This window comes from Vulpes lagopus, chromosome 6 (assembly GCF_018345385.1).
Source record: "Vulpes lagopus strain Blue_001 chromosome 6, ASM1834538v1, whole genome shotgun sequence".
Taxonomy (NCBI): domain Eukaryota; kingdom Metazoa; phylum Chordata; class Mammalia; order Carnivora; family Canidae; genus Vulpes; species Vulpes lagopus.
In genome coordinates, this window is record NC_054829.1 from 85,872,570 (window position 1) to 85,893,759 (window position 21,190).

The 21,190-nt window shown below is 35.4% G+C and overlaps 1 protein-coding gene across 11 annotated transcripts in view; it reads left to right on the forward strand.

The window, feature by feature from the left end:
- Window positions 1-21,190, forward strand: part of PTPN13 (protein tyrosine phosphatase non-receptor type 13) — a 206,643-nt gene that overhangs the window by 78,959 nt on the left and 106,494 nt on the right. For all 11 annotated transcript variants that reach the window (XM_041760239.1, XM_041760238.1, XM_041760242.1 and 8 more), the window contains exons 3-6: window positions 2,214-2,392; window positions 12,659-12,724; window positions 15,266-15,451; window positions 20,993-21,080. In XM_041760239.1, coding sequence (XP_041616173.1) covers window positions 2,214-2,392; window positions 12,659-12,724; window positions 15,266-15,451; window positions 20,993-21,080 — 519 coding nt within the window. The remainder of the gene's footprint in view (window positions 1-2,213; window positions 2,393-12,658; window positions 12,725-15,265; window positions 15,452-20,992; window positions 21,081-21,190) is intronic.

The following is a 21,190-nucleotide window of genomic DNA, read 5'->3' on the forward strand; positions in this document are numbered from 1 at the left end:
ATATTAATTCATTGCCTTTCTTTTTGGTCTCCTAGTTTGTTCCCTTTTATTGCTAATTTGAAGTGAATTGATTGTAGACTTTTGTAATATCTGTGACATGGGAAAAATCAGTATTTGGATAACCTCCTTTGGCAAAGAAAATATTGCACTGCCCTATTTGAGTTCTTGTTAGCTGGATTGTATAATATTTGTGCATGAAATACCCAAGAAGGCACTTTTAACAGAAAATGTGTAAAGTGTTTGTGAAAGATAATATCCCTAGGCTTACGAACTGTGATTATTCATTAAAACATATTTACCGTAAGAATTATAAGATATATTTTTCATTGCCTGATGTGTGATTGGGTGGGATTATAAGGACCACTGGTGGGTAACTCAGTTTCAGGGCCACCTAAAATATGCTAACTGATGAAAGGATACATTCAAACATGTTTTTTCTTCCTTGACACAGTAACTAAAGACAAGTTTCAGGTTCCTAAAAAATTCAGGAGAACATAGAGTTGTCTTTTTAATCTTCAGAAAAGAAATGAATTTTAATGGTTTACTTTTTATTAACATAAGTCAAATTCTGATGATCAGACTCTTGATCACAAGTAGAGATTAAAAAGTCAGAAAGGAAAAAAAAAATAAAAAGTCAGAAAGGATGGATGATTCGTTCTAATAAAAGTTATTTTCAGAAAAGTATAGATAACTATAGTATGTTTAACAAATTGTGCCATAGACTTTTGTCAGTTTCTTATGATTTTTTTTTAAAGATTTTATTTATTTATTCGAGAGAAAGAGAGGCAGAGGCACCGACAGAGGAAGAAGCAGGCTCCATGCAGGGAGCCCAACATGGGACTCGATCCCGGGTCTCCTGGATCACAGCCCAGACTGAAGCCGGCGCTAAATCGCTGAGCCACCTGGGTTGCCCTTAAGATTTGACTTAGAAAGATATTAGTACAACCTATTCAGAATGAATAATAGTGGCATTGGCAGACACAGGCCTTTTGTTACTTTCCTATAACAGTTTCTTGAGTCTGTAATCTAGTTCATGTAGCAGTTACTTTAAAATGTGTATTAACTTCCTTTTGAAATTGGAGGACAAAATAATATTCCCTCTATTAAGTCTCTTTTGTTGAGTTTAATGTATACCTTTACTTTTGGGAATAGGCCTGCTAAATCCAAGGAAATTAAAAAAAAAAATACTCATAAACATGGGCTGTTAAGTACCCATACAGGCAAACATTAAAACAAACAAAAAAAATTTTTTTTTAATAAAATAAAAATTAGAGGCACCTGGTTGCTCAGTCAGTTAAACATCTACCTTCATCTCAGGTTATAATCCCAGGGTCCTAGGATAGAGGCCTGCTTCAGGCTCCCTGCTCAGTGGGGAACCTATTTCTCCCTCTCCCTGTGCCTGAAGCTCCCTCTGCTTGTGCTTTCTCTCTCTCTCTCTCTCTCAAGCAAATAAATAAAATCTTAGAAAAAAAATATAATTAAAATTAAATAAATAAATAAATAAATAAGTAAAATGTTAGGGACCCCTGTGATCACATTTGGTAGTACAAAAGCTGTCTAAAATTCTAGTGAAATAACAAATGTACACAAGACAAAAAATCTGAATTCAGACAAATATATATTTTGATGTAAGAGACTTTTTAATAGTTGAAAGCTTTACTAATTCCAAATCTGATGAATTATCAAAGGAATTATTTTCTATGTTTCAGAACATTATAGTCTAAATTAGGAGAGCTTAGACCCATAAATGGGCTATAAGGAGATCCAAGATTCTCTTTGTACAAAAATTTATATTTATTATCTATTTCCTCAAAAAAGAGACCATACTTTTCACCAAATCCACATAAGAACCCACGATCCTCCCAAAGTGTAAGAACTACTTGATCCTTATGCACATCTATATCACTGTGGTAAAGGTTTGAACCGAATTTAATTTTTATGACTGACAATGAAAGTTCTCTATTTCTGCTCTCCAAAGTTTACCAACTAAACTTTAAAAAGTTAAGACAAATCAAGGTGATGTTGTTAATAATGCTAGCAGTAGTAGATATATGAAACTCATTCTCTTTGTAACATGTTAATTTGGTGTATGTAACTACATGTTAACATATGTATGAATAGGTTGGGATAGTCATTTAAATGATCTATACTTATAATGGTAAGCAGTTTCTTTTTCTTTTTCTCTTTCTTTTTTCTGTGTGGTTATAAACCAGTAAGCATAGCTGATCCTGCTGCCCTTGGTTTCATCATTTCTCCATGGTCTCTGCTGTTGCTGCCATCTGGTAGTGTGTCATTTACAGATGAAAATATTTCCAATCAGGATCTTCGTGCATTCACAGCACCAGAGGTTCTTCAAAATCAGTCACTAACTTCTCTCTCAGATGTTGAAAAGGTAACTCTTAAGTGTTTTTTGCTTGATTTTGTTTTTTATTTTAGTAGGGGTAGGGAAAGTAAAAGATGCTGGGCTATTCTGCCTCAACCCTCTGAAAAAAAGCCATTGAATTTTAAATGATCATATATTCAAGAAGTTCATATTTATTTTAAGAATCCAGAATAGTTTTATAAAAATTTATGGATCTAAGAAAAAATACTTTTTAAATGTGAGCCATTATTAATTCATGTTTTAAAATTCATATTAAATGCCTGCTGTGCATAAAGCACTGTGCTTGTGAGGAAGATGCAAAAATAACTAGAAAAATTGATCCTGATCGGAGCACCTGGTGGCTTAGTCAGTTAAGCATCCAACTCTTGATCTTAGCTCAGGTCTCGATCCTCTAGGTTGTGAGTTCAGGACCCACACTGGGCTCTGCACTGAGTGTGAAGCCTATTTAAAAAAAAAAAAAAAAAAAAAAAAAAGATCCTGATCAACATGTTAGAACAATCATAATATATGGATTGAAATAAATGCTATATACAAGGAAAGAGTATATTAGGATGCTGGAAGAGGAGCAATTAATTTTTAGCATAGAATAATAATTACAGAAAAGATAGCATTTGTATTAGGCTATGAAGAATGAATAGAATTTTAAAAAGTAAAAATAGGTAGAAATGAGCTTTTCACCCAAGGTTATTAGTATATATAATGATAAGAGGTAAGAAATTATCCTTTGTGATAGGGGAATGTTTGGTTAGACCAGCTAGATTAGAGCATTAGCTATTTGCAAGGCTGTGGATAAAGAGAAGAAGGCTATTTAATCAGAATAAAGAAGACTTTGAACACCAGACCTTGAGACTTTCTTCTGAGACATATTTTTACAAGAGTGATGTGATATGATTCGTGATTTTTTAGAGGGTAAGTTTGACAAAAGTGGATAAGTAGGTAAGATGAAAGATTGTATAGGAATTGTATTATATAGGAATCTATACAGTATACAGAATCTAAACTGCACACACACATAATAGAATGTATAGGAATTGTATAGAAATCTAACTGAGGAGTTTTAATAATCTAGGGGAAAGAACTGAAAATCATGTAATGTCTTGAGAATATAAAGGCATGGATGAAGGGGATACAGTGGAAGGGAAGCTGACAAAGTTTGACAATTCATTTGATGGAACAATTAAGAAGGAAAAGTTTATGATGGGAATATCCAGTATGAGGATGGCAATATTACTGACATCAGATCTAATTTCATTGTCAAGGCTATTAAAAAATTTATATATATATATAAATAGTGTAGCCAGCTGTGATAATTTAAATAGGAACTTTGAAGAATTCAGAATTGGGTATGAATCATTTCCCATACATTATTCCACGTAAGTAAAAATTAATCTAATAATTTCCTAATAGTAAAATTATTAAATGAAAAAGTATGTGCATTTTATTTTAAAGATTTATTTATTTATTTGAGGGAAGGAGTGAGAGCTAGAGAAAGTAGGAGCTGGGGGAAGGGCACAGAAAGAGAATCTTCAAATAGACTCCCCGCCCCATCACAGGGCTTAATCCCAGGACCCTAAGATCATGACCTGAGCTGAAGGCAAGAGTCGGGAGCTTAACAAACTGAGCCCACACAGGTGCCCCATGTGTGCATTTTAAATTTTGATATACATTGCCCAATTGCCATGTGAAGGAATTGCACTAATTTATCCTTCTATCACTGACAATGAATGTTTCTCTTTTCAGATAGGATGAGGGATTGAGAAGGTAAGAAAGAAAGTATGTGTATGTATGTATATGTGAGTGCGTGCACATGTGTCTGTTGGTTAAGCTAATAGAGGGCATCTTGATTTGAGCCATTGTGTTTCTGAAAAAAGACTGACTAGCACTGATAGAGAATCCAGGTTTATCTATCTTGTATATTCCATGAACTCCTTAAGGATTTTGGGTGGTACAAGCAAAGGAACAAGTGAACAGAGACAGTAACTATGAGATAGAGGTAATAATTAAGGCATTAGCCAAAACAAATTTTTATTACATCAAACAAGGTATTTGAAAGGGACTTTATATGTTATAGGATGTATACAGTGTTGGTCAGTTATATATATCATGAAGGTAATCAAATGTATTGATGGTGTCTGAGCTGGATAGCATATATATATATTTATGTATTGTTACTATTTAAATAGCATGTATTCATTCTGTACACTCTCTCTGGTTCACTTAATAATTTTTTTAAAAAAGATTTACTTATTCATTTGAGAGAGAAAGCACACAAGCAGGGGAGGGGGTAGTGGGAGAGGGAGAGAAATCTCAAACAGACTCCCTGATGAGCATGGAGCCTGACACATGGCTCCATCTCATGACCCTGAGATCATGACCCAGCCAAAATCAAGAGTGGGACACAAACCAATGGAGCCATGCAGGTACACCTAATAATAAACTTTTAAAAGATAGAGGGTAATTGGAATATAGGAAATAGACATGGTGTTTGTGCAAATTATTTAACCCTTGAGATCTCTAGATCTTAATTGAACTTAAGGATATCTGGGATCCCTGGGTGGCGCAGCGGTTTGGCGCCTGCCTTTGGCCCAGGGCGCGATCCTGGAGACCCGGGATTGAATCCCACGTCGGGCTCCCGGTGCATGGAGCCTGCTTCTCCCTCTGCCTGTGTCTCTGCCTCTCTCTCTCTCTCTCTCTCTGTGACTATCGTAAATAAATTTAAAAAAAAAAAAAAAAAACTTAAGGATATCTACAAACCAATGAAATAGCAAACTAAGTTTTTGTATGTCCCAGCACTTTTGAGGAACAATGCCCGTAACTTTATCAGTCTCTCAAGCAGATCTGGTGACCTCAGAAAAACTAAGAAACACTGCAATAAAGTCAGGAATGACTTAGTTTAAGAACTTCTACTGATTTTTGGTAGGTTTTCTTCTAATTATGAAAAGTTTTGAACAGGTGTTTATGAATTCTTGAAAGCATTTAAAATCCACAATAAAAGAGAAAAGTGCTTAGTAGAAATTTCAGGTGCACAAGTGCTTTTCTAATTTGCTAAAGGCTTTCCCATTTTGCCCTGTGATGCAAGATACCCAAACAAGTAAACTGCCCTGTGTTTAGGTATAACTGTTAGAGCACATGGTTGGGAAAATGGTTTTGATGCCTCCCTATTACTAGGCTGAGTGTTTAGGAGCCAGTGCTGGGATAGGATGTGTGTGGGATTGTTACCGTTATTGTGTTAAAGCTGATTTCTTAGTGAATCTAATTAGAACTTCGGTTTACCTCATGCCTCAAAAGCTCCAGTGCAATTCTAAATATAAAGAAAATCAAAGTCAAGTTTTTCAATCCCATTCCTGTTTGTAATGTAAATATAAAGAAAAGGTCAGAGGAATAGTCATATATTCTAGTATTCTTTTGGAGGAGGGCAAAAGAACATACATTTATTTGATGACTAATGGCCAATAAATTCATGGAAACAGATTGACTTAATATTGTTAGTATGGAAATTAAAAATTAAAAATCATTATTCTAGGGGCCTCTGGATGGCTTAGTCGGTTAAGTATCTGCCTTTGGCTCAGGTCATGATCCCAGCGTCCTGGGATTGAGTCTCACATCGGGCTCCCTGCTCAGTGAGGAGCCTGCTTCTCCCTCTCCCTCTGCCTGCTGCTCTGCCTGCTGCTCTACTTGTGCTCTTTCTCTCTCTGTCAAATACATAAATAAAAACTTTTAAAAATTTGTTATTCTAGTATTCTGATTTTAATGGGACAGAGGTGTACTGTAGAAGGATGGTAACTGCATGTCATTACTTCTATGAGTTAAGGATATGTTATTAACTAGTATTCAATACATGCTTACTATTGATGGCATATAAAACTTCTAAAAATAATTTCAATGCCTAGCACAATATCGTGAATAATAATGAGTATTTAGTAAGATCTTGATGCATAAAAAAGTTCTCTTTATTCAATGGAACTTGTTTTGTAAACTGTATATATACAGTTGCATGAAAAAATTTACCTCACTACCAGCTCTATAATTTTTTTTTTAATTTTTATTTATTTATGATAGTCACAGAGAGATAGAGAGAGAGGCAGAGACACAGGCAGAGGGAGAAGCAGGCTCCATGCACCGGGAACCCGACGTGGGATTCGATCCCGGGTCTCCAGGATCGCGCCCTGGGCCAAAGGCAGGCGCCAAACCGCTGCGCCACCCAGGGATCCCTACCAGCTCTATAAACAGGCATTTTCATTTATTTCCCTTAAAATTTTACTTTTCAAGATAACATGCCTCTATAAAACTACACAGGTTTATACAGGTCACACTAAGCTTTTTGATCCTCTGGCTTTTCTGTTTTACTTGATAATTGTTCACTTCCTGCTTGCATAGCACATGCTGTGCTTAATTTGGCAATTCTTTTGAAACCAGTTTTCTGGAATTGGAACCTGAATCAAATTCTTGTTGTGATTTGTCTTCAAGAATATTGATATGCTCAGGGATTTTTACTATATCCCTGGTAAACTAAAGAAATCTTAGTTTAAGTGTTTATTGCCACTAATTTGTAGTCTAAATGTCAGAAATATGGCTCCTATTACCTCTGTTCTTCTTGAATATCACGGGTCATCTTTATAACAGTAATACTGGAAATTCACTTCTCCAACCTTAGCAGAAGCCTCAACTGAACTTGTCAAGAAAAGATCAGGGGTACCTAGCTGGCTCAGTCAGTGGAGCATGTGACTCTTGATCTCACAGCGATATAAGTTCAAGCCCCACATTCGGTATAGAGATTACTTAAAAATAAAAGACCAAATTCCCTTACCACATTATTCTATACTTACTCTATATTAAATCTTATTAATACATCCTTTCTCCCCTCCTTCCCATTTGTTTATTCATCCATAAATTTGACAAGGATACTTGTTATATGATAGGCACTATGCAAATCACTAAAAAAACTCCAGGATTGTCTAGTGCCAGAGTCCAATAGGTGGTAACATAGTTAAATTGAACATTTTAAATGCTGGAGTTGTGGAGATATCTATGTCACACTCACTAGGATGGCTATCATAAAAGAATAGAAAATAGCAAGTGTTATCAAGGATGCAGAGAAAATGGAACTTTTATGTACTGTTTTTAGGAATGTAAAATGATGTGACTATTATGGAAAACAGTATGGACATTCCTGTGTGACTACTGTGTGATCCAACAATCTCACTTCTGGGTATATTTCCAAAAGAATTCGAAGTGAGATCTTGAAGAGATATTTTTATACCCATATTCATGGTGACATTATTCTTAATACCCCTGAGGAAGCAATTCAAATGTCCAATGATGGATGAATGGATAAAGAGAATGTGCCATACACACCCAGTGGAATATTATACAGCTTTAAAAAGGAAATCCTGTCACATCCTACAACATGGGTGACCCTTTGGACATTATGCTAAGCAAATAAGCCAATCATACAAAGACAAATACTGTATGGTTATACTCCTGTGACATATCTACAGTAGTCAGATCATAGAAACAGCAAGTAGAAATGTGATTACCTAGGGCTGATGAGAGGGAGAAGGAGGAATTTGTCCTTAGTGGGTATAGTTTCAGTTTTGCAAGATGAAGAAGTTCTAGAGATCTGGTATACAACAATGTGAATATACCTTGTCCAGTCCATCATGAATGACCAGTGCCACAAACACTTTCTAATCATCTCCTTGCCTCCAGTCTTGACCTTGTCCAGTCTGTTCTTTAATTATGGTTAGTACATTTTTGAAAACCCATATCCGAACTTGTCTTTTTGCTGCTTAAAATTATTCAGACTCTCCATTTCTCTTGAAGAAGCTCTAGACTCCTTACCATGGCCTCTGAGGGTGTACTGCACCAGCCTTTCCTCTGAGCAGTCTTTATCTCAAACTCTGTTTCTGCCATTCTGGACTTATTGTAATGACTTAGATGCACTGAGTGCTTTTTTTCTTCTTAACCCTTGCACATTCCTTTCCTTCAGCCTCAAATACTCTTTCATGCCATCTGACTCTTGTCTCATGCCCTCATTGCCTTCTTTTCCCTATTTGTACTCTCCATGTACTCTCTTGTACATGATGTTATCTTGTCTTGTTTACTATAGCAGAAGATTTGAGATAGAAAGGACCCTGCCTGTCCTACTCATTGTTATATTATCCCCTCTGCTCTGTACTGATGGTTCTCAAAGTGTTGTCCTCCAGCCAACAACATCAGAATCATATGGGAACTTGTTAGAAAAGCAAGTTCTCAGACCCTACACCAGATCTACTAAATCAGAAACCCTAGAGATAGGACCCTCTGTCTGTATTTTACCAGATGATTCTGATCTGCAGTGAAGTTAAAGAAACATTGCTCTATGCCATATCTGCCACTTACAGTCTCTCAAATTTTTTGAGTGAGTAGAAACAATTCAGAATTTTTTCACCCAAAGATATTTATGCTTTGTTGCTATTAAATGCAGAGCCACACAATCTCAAGGGGTTTTGCTAAAAGGAGCTATGTAGCACACATAAAGCAGCTCTTATTTATTTACAGAGATCACTGAGTGCATGCTATCTGCATATCAGACTGCAGTACTTTACCCAGTGTCTCATGATTAGTAAGCAAATCTTCAAAGACTTAACGTCTCCTCTTTAGAGGATGCCTGTAGAAGTAGAAGGTGTTCTATGAGCCTTCTGGGTGATGACTGTTTCATTAGTATCCCATTTTATTTTTCAACAAATATTTATCAAGTGTGGGTTCTGAGTAAAATTTCTGGCTTTGTCACTTGAAAGATATGTGACCCCATACAACTTGCCTACCTTTCTATGCCTCAGGTAACTTATATATAAAGGGATAATGATAGTATTTGCCTCATAAGGTTATTAGAAAATTAAATAAGATAATACCTATAAAATACTTAGAACAGTACCCAGCACGGTGTAAACACCCACTAAATATTTCTTTTTTTTTTTTTAATTTTTTTTATTATTATTTATTTATGATAGTCACAGAGAGAGAGAGAGAGAGAGAGAGAGAGAGAGAGGCAGAGACACAGGCAGAGGGAGAAGCAGGCTCCATGCACCGGGAGCCCGACGTGGGATTCGATCCCGGGTCTCCAGGATCGCGCCCTGGGCCAAAGGCAGGCGCCAAACCGCTGCGCCACCCAGGGATCCCTTTTTTTTTTTTTTAATTTTTTTTTATTATTATTTATTTATGATAGTCACAGAGAGAGAGAGAGAGAGAGAGAGAGAGAGGCAGAGACACAGGCAGAGGGAGAAGCAGGCTCCATGCACCGGGAGCCCGACGTGGGATTCGATCCTGGGTCTCCAGGATCGAAATATTTCTATTATATGTTAAGTGCTGTCCTGGGATAGAGTGGTAAATGGGACAAAGTCCTCCCACTTATGGAGTTTACATTCCAGCCCATTATAACTATAAAGAAAAAAATATATTTCTGTTTCCTGTGAGTTATATTACCTTGCTCACTCAAGTGCCCTTCTATCCATGTCACATTTTTGTTGTATCTTTATCTCTGACTTCTCCCTTTTCACATATTCACTTAATTGTCTGAATTTCTTAAGTCTACTTCCCTAGTTTAGTTATACTTGTCATTTCTAATTCCAAAGGCCTGAGAACCAGGAGAACAGATGATGTGATTCGGTCTGAAAGCCAGCAGGCCTGAGACCCAGGAAGAGCTGATGTTTCAGTTCAAGTCCAAAATCAAGAAAACTAATGTCTTAGTTCAGAGGCAGTCACACAGAAAGATATTTTCTGTTCTTCAGGAATGGATAACCCATTTTGTTCTATTCAGCCCTTCAAATGATTGAATAAGACCCACCCACATTAGAGAGAGCAATCTGCTTTACTCAGTCCACTGAATTAAATGTTAATTTCATTCAAAAAATTCTCACAAAAATTCCAGAGTAATGTTTGACCAACTATCTAGGCATCCTTGGTCCAGTCAAGTTGACACAGAATTAATCATTACACTATATACATAGATGATAAACAAATATAAGATTTTATAACCTAATTTTAAGAATTATGCTAATTTATATAGTCATGCATAAAAATTATTAATATATAGTAATTCATTTAGCATATTGAGAAGTAAGTAAAATAAAGAATCTTAAAGCACTCAGAATCACAAATCAATATTAGTGTGTTAAGAGAAATAAATTTGAATATGTAATTAGTTCTTTATGCTAAAGCCATGAGAAATGTGTTTCATATATGAGGCTCTTGAAAAAGGTGTTCTTTGAAAAGAAACCTAAAAAGAAATATACAAATAGCCTGGACTATGCTCTCTTGAACTTAATGTATGTTTAATTAAGTTCAGCAGGCATATATTGCATATATACTATGTACAAGTTCTGTGTTAGCTGCTAAGAGGTATAGTAAGATGTATAAAAAGACTTCCTTAAGGAATACAAACATGGAGCCATCTTAATTATAGTATAGGCAATATTAATTGACTGTTTCATTAGAGATGCAAATGAAATATAACTATACATGAAAGAGAGAATGCTTTTTCCTGTTTGCGATAATCTGTATTGCATACATCTCTAGACCATCAATAATGTGTAGGAATTTTATTGACAGATGAAGAAAGGAATTCTTGGTAGAAAGAAGTGCTTTAGAAAAATTAAACAGAAGAATTTATTTTGGCAATAGAATTATTTAGTAGTGCTGAAGTATTTAGGTTATGATAGGCAAAGGAGTAATAATAGGGAAACAATAAATCTGGCTAGGAAAAGGAGGTAGAGGCAAGTCAGAATGAACCTTGTTTGTCATTATGAAAAATTGAGATTTCTTTAAAATTGGGATCTGAAAATATTTGAAAAAGAGGAACAACTTTTCCAGTCTGGAATCTGGAATGATTTAAGAGACAAAGTTGGAGTAGGTTAAAGTGTTGTGAAAGTGTAAGAAGGAAATTCAGTTTTATTTGTGTATACCTCACCTGTTTCGAAAGAGAATTTGAGACCTTTTAGAGAACTTTAAAAAAAAAAAAGGTGAGAAAATAAGTGCAAAGTGAAAGTAAGACAAGAAAATAAGATGGCACTGGAGTAGGATTATGCAGTATCAATTGAGATGGGCTAGAAGTTTAACTCTTGGGTTTCTCAACAGGTGGAAAAATGGGAAATGATTACTTATAATATTAACTGTCATCACTTTCATCTTACTTCCCTGTTTCACAGGAAAGAAGTAGAAGGATCCCACTACCAGATTTACTCACATAAATTCCCACATTCTTGGTCTCCTTACAACAGATGACTTGTCCGAGCGCCTCTGTAAAGCCAACTCCTTTACTTATCCTTTAACTTCCACCTCCTTATTCAGCAGTGTACTCCCAACAACCTCTGCTCTCTCCTACAGTTCCAGTTTTCCCTATTGGATCACTCCTATCAGCATAGAAATGTGTAGTTATTTTTGTAATCTTTAAGAAGCATACAAACAATGCAAAAACTCTTCACCAGCTTCTTTCTCCATCCACTACCCCATCCATTCTTAGTGAGAAAAATGCTAATCAAAACTTCAGTGTAGAAAAAAAATTTCCATAAGATTTTTTTCTTTTCACATTAGCAAAAATCTAGATCTTAGTAGCACATTCTATAGACAAAGCTTGTGAAAAAAATCTCTTATATGTTGCTAGTAGAAATGCAAAATGATACAACTTCTGTGTAAGGGAATCTAACAATGTGTATCAAAACTATAGATGATTTACCCTTCAATCCATAATCTCAGAGAATCCATTCAAGAGAAATACCTACATGTACAAAATGATGTCACATATATCTCTTGCTAAATTAAAAATGTAAGTGCAGAGTAATTTTTAAAGTTTCTGACATTATAAAAAAAATTTATTTGTGGGGCACCTGGCTGGCTCAGTCAATAGAGCATGCAGCTCTTGATCTTGAGGTCATGAGTTAGAGCCCCACATTGGGCATAGAGATTACTTCATTTTAAAAAGAAGAAGAAAGAATATGTTTGCATGAGTTTGCATAAAGAAACCTTAAGAAGTAACAAAATTATTCCTAGATGTTAGGCTGGGGAGTTAAGGGGAAAAGTCTGTTCTGTTAATTTCCAGTTTTTTCTATTTTAAGCTCTTAACATTTATGTAAGATATGAAATGATGATTTTTCTCAAATCATGTGTTATACTTTATCTGGGACAAAAAGTCATGAATATACAGTACTCACTAAATTTTTCTTTTTTTTAGTACTTGCTAAAAGTTTTAAGTTTGTTTTTTTTTTTACCATAAAATGATTTTTTTAATTCTATCCATAGATCCATATTTATTCTCTTGGAATGACATTGTATTGGGGGGCTGACCATGAAGTGCCTCAGAGCCAAGTAAGTCTAATCTGCACATCTGTACAGCTTTACCCTTTTTTAAAAAGTTCTTGCTTATATTATTTATGTTCTACAGCATGTTATTAGGCATACCAGTATTTCTATGCTGTTTGTTGTCATAGTCTCAGAATGGTATAATGCAATGCTAAAGCCATTATGGTTCTCAGAATGTTCATAGAATTATAGCAGTTACTACCTACATTTCAACATTTAGTCCGGGATGTAGTGACTTCTTCAAAAATTATGCAAGAAAAATGGGAGTTTACCATATTTCTTCTAATGTAATGTTTGGTAAGAGGTATTGTAAATGTTGATGATTCATTCTTTTTTTTTTTTTAACTTTTATTTATTTGAGACAGAGAGAGAGGGAGAGAGAGTGAGGCAGAGACACAGGCAGAGGGAGAAGCAGGCTCCAACGTGGGTCTCAATCCCAGGTCTCCAGGATCATGCTCTGGGCGGAAGGCGGTGCTAAACCACTGAGCCACTGGGGCTGCCCCTTGATGATTCATTCTTGAACTAAAGTGATAACCTTTTTTGATGCAGACATGTAGGAATAGTTGCTTTCACTATGTCTCAATGGATAGTTTATACTTCATTACTTTTTTTCTTAAGGCCTCAAAATCTTGCTTCACTAAGCCTATGGCAGTGGACACTAACATTAAAGCAACACTTCCTAAAATTTTGGGCTCTGATGACTGTTGGGCTGTTTCTAGGCCTTATTTTCTAAAATAACTGATTCCTGAAGACCTAATATAAAAATAATTAATAGTAATGGGTAATTTTAAAACTAACTGTATTTCATCAACACAAAGATATAGTATACAGAATTAGGTTTTTAGGCATTTAGAAATCAAAAACAAAAAATAACTAGTATCAGTGTTGTTTGTTATCAAATTAAGAAGTAACAAATGATTTAGGCTTTATTCTAAAATTCTTAGAATCTTCAACTTGGTCTCATTTTGTATCATGAAAAATACTGTGTATGTACTCTCTCTTCTCAACCTCAATTTTATAAATTCAAGTGAAAAGGTTAAATTATTACCAGAAATATTGGTGTCATATATTGTACAACCTAATTTACGTGTAAAATGTGATCACAGCCTATGATTCACACTTTATACTCTTCAGATAACTGAAAATTAAGTCAATATCTAATGTATAAATTGAAGAAGTATAAACTTTCATTTGTATTTTGCTATCAGTATGCAAATACTCAATACCACTTCAAAAGCCCCTATCTTGTGTCAGACACTGTAGTAGGCATATACAGAAATATAATGGCCCATGCCTGTGAGTACATCCATAGGTACAAGCAGTTAAATAACCAATTATAACAATGTGTGAATGCTGTGGTAGGGAAATGGAGGGTGTTATGGAAAACCAGAGTTGGAACCTCTTACTACACTTAGAGGGTTAGGATGAGTTTATTAAAGGGCATTGCATCTAATCTGAGATCTAAAGGATAACATAATACCCAAATGGATGAGAAGTGGAAAGGAAGGGTCATAGAAAAAGCATGCTTTAACCTAAGTAGATGTACTGGTTTAAACTCCTACCAACAATGCTTTTCTCCTTATCAGTACTTCAAATTATCAGTCTTTTTCTTTTTAGCCATTCTGTTGAGTTGTACTGGCTTCTTTTTGTGATTTTAATTTGTATTTCTTAGTATGCTTATTGGACATTTGGATAGAATATTCTACAAATCATGTCAACTAATTAAAAAATCTTACATTCCAGGTCCTCTGTGTCACCAGCATAATGAGAACTAATATTTAGATGATCTTAAGTCATTGCAGTTTTTGAAATCTAAGTTATCATCAGAGTCAAATTATATTTAATATATATTGACTATATTACATATTTTGATTGTTAGGAAATCATTTATTCACTCAGAATATGTACAGACACACATATGCACGCACGCACACACACGTAACTGCTTACCAAAATATTTGAATAACTCAGGAATTTCATTTCTTTATCATATAAAAAAACCGGAGTTTTTCTGTAATACTTCCTATTTGGGGAAAGGTATGTTAACCATCTTTTGCTAATTTGGGGGGTTATGAAAAGGTAAAATGTAGTAAAATATATATGCATATATATTTTATATATGTAGTAAAAATATATAATATAAATATAAAAAATATAAATATATATATAAAATATATATGATAAGGAGGGATCCCTGCGTGGCTCAGCGGTTTAGCACCTGCCTTCGGCCCCAGGGCGTGATCCTTGGGTCCCAGGATGCAGTCCCACATTGGGCTCCCTGCATGGAGCCTGCTTCTCCCTCTGCCTGTGTCTCTGCCTCTCTCTCTCTCTCTCTCTCTGTGTCTCATGAATAAATAATTAAAATCTTTAAAATATGTGTGTGTGTGTGTGTGTGTGTGTGTGTGTGTGTACATGATAAGGAATTCCTTTCCTCCAAGTATTTGAAGGTGTTTGGGGTGGTTCCTGTGACTCCTGTGACAGCTTATCTCATGTTGGATAAGATTTACCCACACTTATCAAAGTGGCTTTTCCCTTCTTTATATTCAGCCTATCAAGCTTGGAGATCATCTCAACAGCATACTGCTTGGAATGTGTGAAGATGTTATTTATGCTCGAGTTTCTGTTCGGACCGTCCTGGATGCTTGCAGTGCCCACATTAGGAATAGCAATTGTGCACCTTCATTTTCCTATGTGAAGCAGTTGGTAAAACTGGTTCTGGGAAATCTTTCTGGGGTAAGCTATAGTTCCAACTGGTACATGTAGTCATATTTTAAAATTTAGCAGAATATTGCAAAATTTTATTTAAAGATACTATAGGTAGGTAGCATTTTTCTCATTGAAGACTAAGAACATTAAATTTCTTGTGCTAATGTTAATTGTTTAATTGAAACAGTACTTAAGGGCAGCCTGGGTGGCTCAGTGGTTTAGCACTGCCTTTGGCCCAGGGCGTGATCCTGGAGATCCGGGATTGAGTCCCACGTCTGGCTCCTGTGTGGAGCCTGCTTCTCCCTCTGCCTGTGTCTCTGTGTCTCTCATGAATAAATAAATAAAATCTTTAAAAAAAAAAATAAAAAAAACAGTACTTAAAATTAAGAAGCCCAGTGCAATAACTTTAGTGTCCTAGTATTTATGAGAATCTCTTTTTTTTTTTTAGAACATGTTAGAGTTGAAAATGTCTGCTCTTGCCTCATTTGTTACTTTGTAAGGAGCTTCCGGCTAGTGGTTCTGTCTATTATAAAAAACACATTGGGCAGCCCTGGTGGCGCAGCGGTTTAGCACCGCCTGCAGCCCAGGGTGTGATCCAGGGACCCTGGATCGAGTCCCATGTCGGGCTCTCTGCATGGAGCCAGCTTCTCCCTCTGCCTGTGTCTCTGCCTCTCTCTCTCTGCATCTCTATGAATAAATAAATAAAACCTTTAAAAAAAAAAACACATTGACATTCAAAATGGATTTTATTTTATTTTATTTATTTATTTTTTTTTTAATTTTTTATTTATTTATGATAGTCACAGAGAGAGAGAGAGGCAGAGACACAGGCAGAGGGAGAAGCAGGCTCCATGCACCGGGAGCCTGATGTGGGATTCGATCCCGGGTCTCCAGGATCGCGCCCTGGGCCAAAGGCAGGCGCTAAACCGCTGCGCCACCCAGGGATCCCTCAAAATGGATTTTAGCATTAATAATGCACTTTCTTAAAAAATGCACTTTCTGTTGCTTAAATCTCTTTCTTGGCCACTTACTTATCTGGACCCCTTGGGTAGTCTTGAAACCCTCCCCACCTTCTGTGGATACTGTCACCTGGTGTGTAGGGGTGATACATGCTTGTATCTCTACTAAAGTACCCCAAGACCTGGGCTCTCTCTCTCTTGTCATAGATGTGAAGAACCCCAAGAATAGCAAACCCTGTATCTATAGTCTCACCTCTGCAAACCATGTGTTATACTTTATCTGGGACCAAAAGACATGAATATATAGTACTTGGATACTCCTTGGTTTTTGATATCTGATCTAGATCCAAACTTTATCTGCTCTTACCCTTAGAGTTATGGTACCTGAGTAAGGTTCTACTCTTCTGTGTGGACTACAGATGTGCCACTGTCACACAATGTTATTGATGGCTTCTTACTTCTTCTTCCCTAGGGGTTTAGTTCTGCCATCTTAACCAAGATGTTGTATGGCTGGCCGGGGTATATCCAAATGCCATACAGCTTGCTAGTTGACAAGAAACAGGCTCATAGATTCTTCCAGGCAAATGGTTTATAAACTGTACCCTATGCAGCCTTTGTATTTATACAGTGAAAGGAATAAAGGTAATAGAGGCTGAGTGTATAGGGTTCTCGGCTGGTTATTTTATACCCTCCTTAACTAGAGCTGCTCCAGTTTTAATTTATTTTTTTGTTTATATTCCTGCATGTGACTTTTTTTTTTTTGAACAAAGGTAAAGCTACTAAAAATCTATGAAAGCCTTCTATCCAGACTAAAGTTCCTACATAGTATCAAGTATAGTTTTGTTTTTTAAAATTCCTTTGTGATTAAATATGTTTGAGGAAAACCTGTTTAAGAGAAATTAAAGTATATTTTCACTACAGAACTTCTCAGAGCCTTTAATACACTAGACTATATTACATGTCATATGCATGTAGATAAAACATTTCCCAAACTTATTTAGGTCTTTTTTTTTTTTTATTGTCTCATGACAGTAACCTTTGGGAAACATTGATCTGTAATTAACTCCTTCAGCTTATAAATAAGGAAATTGAGACTCACACAGCTCGTGGGACATATGTTTCCTATTAGTCCAGGGATCTTTCTATTATACCACATTTCCTCTAAAACTTTTGTCTTGCTGATTTTATTCCTATACTAAGAATCCTGGAATTATTTTTTTCTTCCTTCTTTCTGTGAAGAAATATTCCTCCATGGAATTATAATATCCTTCTAATAGTTGCCCATATTAGATAAAAGATCTCCATCTCTTTACAATTAATACTTAAGGCAGTTTATGACAGTAACTGTATTGCTCAACTACATATGAATCCTGTCTAGATACTATAGAAGAAAAAAATTTGAATAAAATATTTGCTACCTTCTACGAGCTCTTATGTAAAGTTCTACAACCATAAAGTTCTACAACTAATTATATATAAAATGCAGAAGAAGGTATGAAAACCACAGGAAGAATTTTAAAAACTATGAGGGTTTGAGGGGAAGGATATAAAGTATAACTGCATTGAAAAATAGCACTTTGAACTAGATCCAATAGTCTGATAGGAAGTAATCTAGGCAGAGGAAAGTAAGTCTGGATAAATGCCATAAAATAGGAAAGAGCAGGGTATGTTTGAGGAATAGTAGTAAGTCTGATATGGGATATGTTATGGGAATGTTTAGTAGGAGAGAATAGAAGGGTCAATCAGAGTTAGTACATAGATAGTGTGCCTTTCCAGAGCCAAATTTCTACTAAGAAATAACAATGTTCCCCTCATCTTTCTATTGCTCTTGCTAGTCTCCTGGATGTCACCCAACAGAAGGAATTCCAACGGCTATGGTTTTTTTTCCAGTGTTTTGTGCCAGGCACTGTGCTAAATGGCTTATGTGCTTTTCCACATTTGTTCTTTTTAACAATCTCAGGTTACAGAAGATAATTTCACACCCATTTTAGAGATAATGGTACCAAAGCTTTGAAAGATGAAATAACCTGCCCATGACCATGCACTTTGTAAATGACAGACACAATTGGAATGTGGATCTCTCAGGCTCAAGAGCCCACGCTGTTAGCCATTTTGCTCCTCAAAGCTGTTGTTGCCTCCAGGAGCTGATAGAACGATTTGGTCCTAAGTGTGAAATTCATTTCAAGTAACCATAATTCTTTTCTACTTAATTAACATAGAGTAAAAGTCAACAGGCCAGTTTACTTATCTTGGTTCTTCTACTGATTTAATGTTAAAGCATCTTTGACCTCAATTTTACTTATCTGTAAAATAGGAGTAGTAACACATATCATCTACTCATATTACTGAACAGTTTATAGATAATTATTTCAATGTCGATGAGCTGCTTCAAGGTTCTTTGAAGTTTCCTTGCTATTTCTCTCTTCATCTCTAACACAAGGATAATAACCCTACCACATAGCAGTTTTGAGTATTAAATAACGTAAAGTATGTAAAGCACCTAAAGTAAAGTAGTCCCTGCTTTCTAGTAATTGCTCAATAAATGGCCGCTATTATTAATAGTAGTGTCGATACAGAGATTCCCAAAGATGCAGGATGTTCTTTTTTTTTTTTTTTTTTTTTTTTTAGGATGTTCTTTATCTTTTTAGTAACTGACAATATAGTGCAATACACTACCTAGATCATTTATGTAATTTAAAGGATAATATCATTTCAGAAATTCTTCCATCTTATAAGACTTATAAGTCTTACAAGTAGGAAAAATAATACCTTGAATATACTACCTTAAACTTTTTTTTTTAAGACTTTATTTTTTTATTGATTTATGAGAGACACACAGAGAGAGGCAGAGACATAGGCAAAGGGACAGGCAGGCTCCCTGCAAGGAACCTGATGCAGGACTCAATCCCAAGACCCCAGGATCATGCCCCAAGCCAGAGGCAGATGCTCAATTACTGAGCCACCAAGGCATCCCTACCTTAAACTTAAGTGAATTTTTAACCCATACTCAAACAAGTTTCACTAATAGAGGAATATTAAAATGTGTGTTTATGTATGTGTAAACAAATATATATGCATGCTTTTGGTGCCAGATTTAAATAATTTGTCTTCATTATTATCTCTCCATTTATTTCTTGAAGCTTCTATTCAATCATTTAAGTAAACCCAGTGTTCTAATTTTTCACGCCTTATAGTGTGGGATTTGATCAAATTTGATACACTTTTATTTATTTTTTAAAGGTAATATACTTTTTTGGCTAATATATTTTTAATTTTTTTACTTTAATTCCAGCATAGTTAACATACAGTGTCAGATTAGTTTCAGGTGTATAATATAGTGATACAGCAGTTCTGTACATCATTACTCAGTGCTCAAGTGCTCATCATGATAAATGTACTCTTAATCCCCTTCACCGGTTTCAACCATCTCCCTACTAGCCTCCCCTCTAATATCCTTTATTTTATTAATTCTTTAAAAGTTATTTATCCTCTCATGAAAAATCTGCACTATCACCACAGATAAAGTCCCTGCAGAATCTTTATTCCTTCTGTTGTCCAATCTCCAGCTCACCATTAGATACTTAATTTCTTTTTGCCAGCACCAACATTGGCTTTTGCAGACTCCCTGACATTTTTCATTCTGTTCTTGTGTTCTTTGGGCCATTTTCTTGAGATCTTTTTCTTCTCATATGGGCCATGTCTTATAAGTCTTGTGTTTGGGTTCATTTTTCTTTGTGTCATCCACAGAATCATAATCATCTCAAAGCCAGTTGTCTTGCCACCACCAAAATTGGGTAGGAATCCAAACACAAAGATAACATATGGTATGGTTTTATATACTTTGGCTAGTTTTTGCAAATTTCTGCCTTAGGTGCTGTTGCGTTTCCAGGGTGAAGAATATCAAGGATCATTTTTTCAGCTGAAATAGTTGGTTTGTCATGAACTTCCTGGTCCAGATAGTTACTGTGTCATTCATGATGGCAGCCAAGTTTCAAGCAGCTAGGGAGGAAAAAAATGATACGCTTTATTTTAAATGAGTACCATCGGTTAAAGTTATTAAAGTTTAAGACTCTTGTTTTTTATTTAAATTTGTCATTCCTCAATATGTCCATTTAGTTTAAAACATTTCTCAAATGTAATTTCTGGCAGAAAAAAATCTAGAAAATTAGTTTTGAAAATAATTTAAGTCAGTACCTTCCATCCATAGTTATAATCAGGAGAAAGCTTTATTACCCCAGAATTAATGTGTTTTTAAAATCATAATGTAACTTAAGAGATTAACATAGTTACAGGAAACAACTCTTCAGGTATACTGTTTTCAGAGGAAACTCATTTTAACTACTTCAGTTTGGCTAACTTTGTTCCCTAGTTAGCAAATAACTCTTCTATAACTCAGTCTTGCTTTTCATTTCCTGAAGATGAATTGGCCAGAACTAAGTTACATAAATCCTGTTGAAGGAATACAGATTAATAATAGCAAATGTGGAGTGTCTTTTCTTAATACTCTAGTCTCCAAAAATTGTCTGACTAGTGTCGTTCTGTAGATAATTACCATGAAAATGAAAGGGAGATTGTTTTGTTAAACTTGATTTTGTTTATATGTGTACAGACGGATCAACTTTCCCATAACAGTGAACAAAAGCCTGATCGAAGCCAAGCTATTCGAGACCGATTAAGAGGAAAAGGATTACCAACAGGTAAGAGTATATTTATAGGAAAATTTTAAGCTCTAACTTTATTGCATTGTTTCTTTTATGAAATTGTTTTTATCTGGCTTGGAATTCTGATACTTGTGACCATAATTAGG